The sequence below is a fragment of the Mizuhopecten yessoensis genome, unplaced genomic scaffold, assembly GCF_002113885.1.
Source record: "Mizuhopecten yessoensis strain PY_sf001 unplaced genomic scaffold, ASM211388v2 hete_36177092, whole genome shotgun sequence".
Lineage (NCBI taxonomy): Eukaryota > Metazoa > Mollusca > Bivalvia > Pectinida > Pectinidae > Mizuhopecten > Mizuhopecten yessoensis.
In genome coordinates this window covers 1-5,124 of record NW_018485490.1, presented here as the reverse complement: position 1 = coordinate 5,124, position 5,124 = coordinate 1, and the positions used below count along the sequence as shown (strand labels likewise).

Here is a 5,124-nt window from a genome sequence, read left to right as displayed (position 1 = left end):
TTCTGATTGGCTGATCATATCGAGCAATTATCTCGCTCTATTTTGTTGATTTTAGTTAAAGTGAAAGAGTGCTTACGAGAGGACAAAATTACAAAACCGACATTTTCGCAAGATGTCGCCTTGGACAGGCCTATGATTGGATGAGGCAATTGCAACTTGTCAAAACATAATGAAAATGAACATGAGTACACATTGTATTAATGGGGATATAGCTATTCTTATTGTATTGTTTATTAAACATTACCGCCGTTATATCTTACTTGCTGATACAGTGGTGACAGCAGTTGACAGATTGTGCGTTTACAATCCGTTTCATTCCTTTTCATTCGCGTTTTCATTGCATTCTGTTCTCAAGATTCACTTCGTTCCGTTTCGCCGACTTTTATTTTATGGATATTAATACAATTTTACATGATTATTAAATGGCATATGTACCTTCAGATCAGACATCATCCAAGGACGCTGCCGCTTCTGATTGACCAAGATTTACCCGGCCTATAACTTTTACAATTTTGGCCAGATTGTAATAAAAGCTGGAATATATAATCATGTAACGCTCTCTTAACCTGGAGATAAACACAACGTTTTTTGCAAGATAGCCATTATAGATTTTCCTGTGATAGGCAGAGATAATAACGGTTCCAGCGCGAACTCTATTGGGCGCCAACGTTGTCTGTGAGAGCAATACACAGGTAGTATATTACATGTTAAACAATCAAATTGTTATTTTTGGCATTCACTTTAATATCAATAAATCAATAATTTGATAATACCAAGTTATTACCTAATAGAATAATGAACTGGCTTTCTATGAAAGAAACAATAGACGCTTGGGTTTTCTATATCATATGAACCAATAAACTATCTAGACTGCCCTCAACAAAGGGAATGAATGATGCGAATGAGCGTCGCTGGAACGTCATGCATATGGATTCAGTATCACCTGACACTAGGGAAGCCATGCAATGTGCTTTAAATAGATTTCTATTATTTGGTCTCTTTATAACAGCAGCAATCTTTTATCCCTGTTTTTGACCATGATAAACTTTATAAACATATCAATATTATTATAAACCAAATGTAAGAATCACTTACAGCCGTAATATAAATATACAGATGTAGATCAATTTATATTTAATGAGGTAACAGTTATGTCAAATACCTCCGAACTCAAAATAATGCACAGAATGTTTTTGTTTTTCTATATGCAAATCAGTTCTGCCCTTACAGATACGAAAACTGTTATACTGATGTAGCCGTGTAATGGTTTCTTATATTGTGTTCTCCTGGGAGTTTGTTGTGTGGCTGAAATAAATTTACAATGATGCTCATAGATCTTACAGTATTGTTACATTTCAAAAGATATATAGAAATAGTCCAAATGGTTATGTCATTGATACGCAATTAAAAAATCGAACAATATTGTAATGATTTGAAAATAGCTAGTGTATGTAACCGTAGGTTCTTGTATTAGTTAACTTGGATCTTTCTGGTTTGAGTTCTCTTTTCTGTCTAACCCGAATAAAGGCAAACTTTCGCGCACGTGTTTACAATGTAGCTCTGCAATTATACGACGTAGTCGCACTCATAGGTATTGCATTATAAGTTTGACCTCATGTTGTTTCTATAACTGACCTTGAGAACAGCTATAAGGTAAGCTTCACATTCGGACCAGATGACATTATATTCCACTTTCCATAGACATAGAAATACATATTTATTAAGGTCTTACCTTTCAATTAAACATAAAATACGATACCTAAATCTTAATAAAAATGGTTACCAATACCGGAAGTACATTGAGCGGGGATGTCGGTAGGTTGATTAACTGTTACCAAAACATTCACTTTATCATTCACTATTCTACACGTTCTACATATCTGTTCGGTGTGGACCTTACACCATAGTTACATCGAGTTATATTTCGTATTATGGCTTTCGTTCTTTGTTTTATCAATTTATTTATTTATTCATTCATTTATGTAATGTTATTTAACTAAAGCTTTTGTTATTAAGATTAAAATAATACTTAAACTCAATTAACTGGTCTTTCGTACAGCATCATAATATTGGCTTTGTCATCACGGATAAAAACAGTTTTGTTAACAATAGCAAGCTTCGAGACGTACACTCCAAAAGCTCGCAGACATCGGGAGGCATTAGTCATTAACTGTAAAACAAGTGTTAACACTATTACTACCACGGACAACGATAAAAAATGCATGAAAAGTGATGAAGTTCAGATTAAAAGTATTTAACAATGGGTTATTTTATCGATTGTTGATGAAGATTATGAAAAACATACAATAATATATCCATTTACATAAGGGCACTGCTGTTTATTGGTCTTTTTCGTAATGATGCTGATGGAATTCTAGAGAACATTGAATCGACATCATTGTCGAAAATCAATTTCTATTATGAGGTTTGTCTTCAACTCAGTGTGTGTCACCTTATAAAGAAGTTTATTTTAGAATTTAAACTTAACAACATCTCAAAAGTGTTTATATGACAGTCCGAATTTCTTAATTACAAAGCACAGACGAAAAAATATTGAAATCAGATGGTTTCTTGAAAACCACACACAGGATGACCACATGAATTATGTTTTGGTAGATAATATTATTGTGAAATTGGTGGACTGCCACAGTATTACTATGAAAACATATGATCTTATATTAATGCATGTCAAGCTGAACTTAATACCAGGGTTAATAAAGTCAACATATCATGGACTTGCCAGTTCATTTAACTTGACATTTAAATATTCATGTACTGATAAGCTTTTGTCATTTAATACTGGAAAGTTCGAGGAATATTTGCATTTCATCTCTCCTTATTCCAAAGAGCTTCAATTAGTATAGTAAGTCTAGACTTTTTCAGCTTCATCCTACGGCAAAACATAGAGTACAGCTTTAATGTTTAATGACAAAAAAGACATGAGTTGATCAACATATTATACCATTATACCAGAGTTTTAGCTTTTATAGGAAACACGTATCAAACCAGCCTCACTTGCATATTTGATTCGTAACTGTAATGGCAGAACGCCATCGGGTTTCGTCTGTTGTTGTGGTTGTGATAATCGAGTATAAGTACCTCAATACTGTCATTGTGATAAACGAGTACGGGTAACTCAAGTCTGTCATGGTGATATACGAGTAACGCCAGTCTGTCATTGTGATATACGAGTAACTAAAGTCTGCCATTGTCATATACGAGTACAGGTAACTCGAGCGTGTCAGAGTATCTTATGAGAATAAGTAACTCAAACCTGTTTACGAGTATAAGTAACTCAAGTCTGTCATTGATATAGCCAAGTCAAGGTTACTCAAGTCTGTAATTGTGATACTCTAACCAGTTAAGGTAACAAAGTATGTAATCAAGAAGCTCAAGTCTAACGAACACAGGTAGCAAATCCTGCCATTGTCATAGACGGGTACGGGTGTCCGGGGTGTATCATAGTCATATCTGTTTTTTAGAATCATTTAATTTTAAGTTACAAAACATTGATTTGATTGCATGACTGATTATTTGTTATATTACTAATGTGATTTTTATCATTGTTTAAACTGAAATTAACAGCTTTATCATATATATATAATTAGCTAAGATCATTAGGGGTGTAGGTATTTTCCTATATCACCACTTTATCTTTGGACAAAAAAAACGAAACATAGATGAAAATAAACAATGATATAATTCATGATATAACAATAAAACAAACAAATAACGACTGATACAGTTTACAAGTACTCCAGCTTATATTTCACAAGAGCGCCGCTCAATCTTTGTAGGTCAAGCATCTATGTTAAATTAGGCCTAATGATTTCTATTAATTGAAATATACATAATGTGTAAAAATTATTGTTTTACAAGAAATCAGCGTTCATAAGATAATTTGTAGGTTAATTTGAAAATTAAATAACATATGATATCTATATATCATACCTAATCAATCTTATCTTGTTATCCTCAGAATTCCTTCCATTGCCTAACACTAAAACTATGATACCAACAGGAATTGACAGGTCTGAGAATGATTTTGTAGGACAGGCATCAGTCGGTGTGGTCACAGTAAAACTGGATGAAGTAATAATCAGCTTTTAGTTCTGGAATATCAGTAAGACTTTGTATATTCCATGACATGCGCACTGCGTCTCCGTAATTTTTGCCGTACATCCAGGGTGTGCCTTTGGTGACCCTCAAGGCTCCGGAACAGCTGTGATAGCCCGGGCGTTTTGGGTCGCTACTTCGGCAGTAGGGTTTACAACGACGCCCACACGAGTCGTACGCCGTCAGTATTACCTCCGACATGTCGTCTTCCGGATCCTTCAGGGCGATGTAGGTCGACGATTCCGAGAACGCTTGGCGAAGATCTACGACAGTGTATTCCTCGTAGTTACCATGGTAATTCAGTCCATTGGACCTAACATGAACTCTTCCAACAGTCCTATCGGTGGCGCGTGAATTGCATATAGTCGATAATGGCATGACTTGCTCTGAAAAGTATGGACTTATTTCTGGGTAAGCTTCAGGGTCATATATGTCATAATCACGGGATGCTCTTCCGTCAAATATAGGGAAAGCTTGAAATTTCCTATGTTCCGGTGAACGCTTACTGATGATTTTTACCGGAATAAACACCCAGTTCCGGGTATCACTGACACCATCAACTTCGAAAGTATTCTGACTGGAAAACGATAGCCAGGTACCGGTACAGGTGTGGGTTCCTTTTTGAACAGCCATGTTCCTCGCATTTTCCCGCAATACTTTCTTGGCCTGAGCGATATTCTTCCTATCCGCTTGTCGCTTCCGGCGACCAAACATCGGCATTGGCGGTCCAAAGCCTCCTCCAATCCCCATCCCTGTATTTGGCGCTGGTCCAAACTGATTCGGCCCAGTGGCTCCAAATGGATTTTGGTCTCCAAAACCTGCTTGTGGTGGCTGCACTGGAGCGGCATTGCTTACTTCCGTCGCCGCTGGCATACACTGTGCGATACCTTGAGAAAGATCACAGCTTAGGTACAACGATCCACAGTTAGGGCTTGCTAAGGAGCATGATGGGTTTTGCTCATATGTGTAAATCTGTGTCGTGAACATATCACCAAGACCAAAGGAATT

General features: G+C 36.2%; 1 protein-coding gene across 1 annotated transcript; it reads right to left on the bottom strand.

Annotated features, from left to right (window-relative positions):
• Positions 1-3,742: 3,742 nt before the first annotated feature.
• On the bottom strand, positions 3,743-5,118 carry LOC110444813. The gene has a single exon (XM_021489170.1). The coding sequence runs from the start codon at positions 5,101-5,103 to the stop codon at positions 4,060-4,062; it is 1,044 nt and encodes a 347-aa protein (XP_021344845.1). The 5' UTR covers positions 5,104-5,118; the 3' UTR covers positions 3,743-4,059.
• Positions 5,119-5,124: the final 6 nt, after the last annotated feature.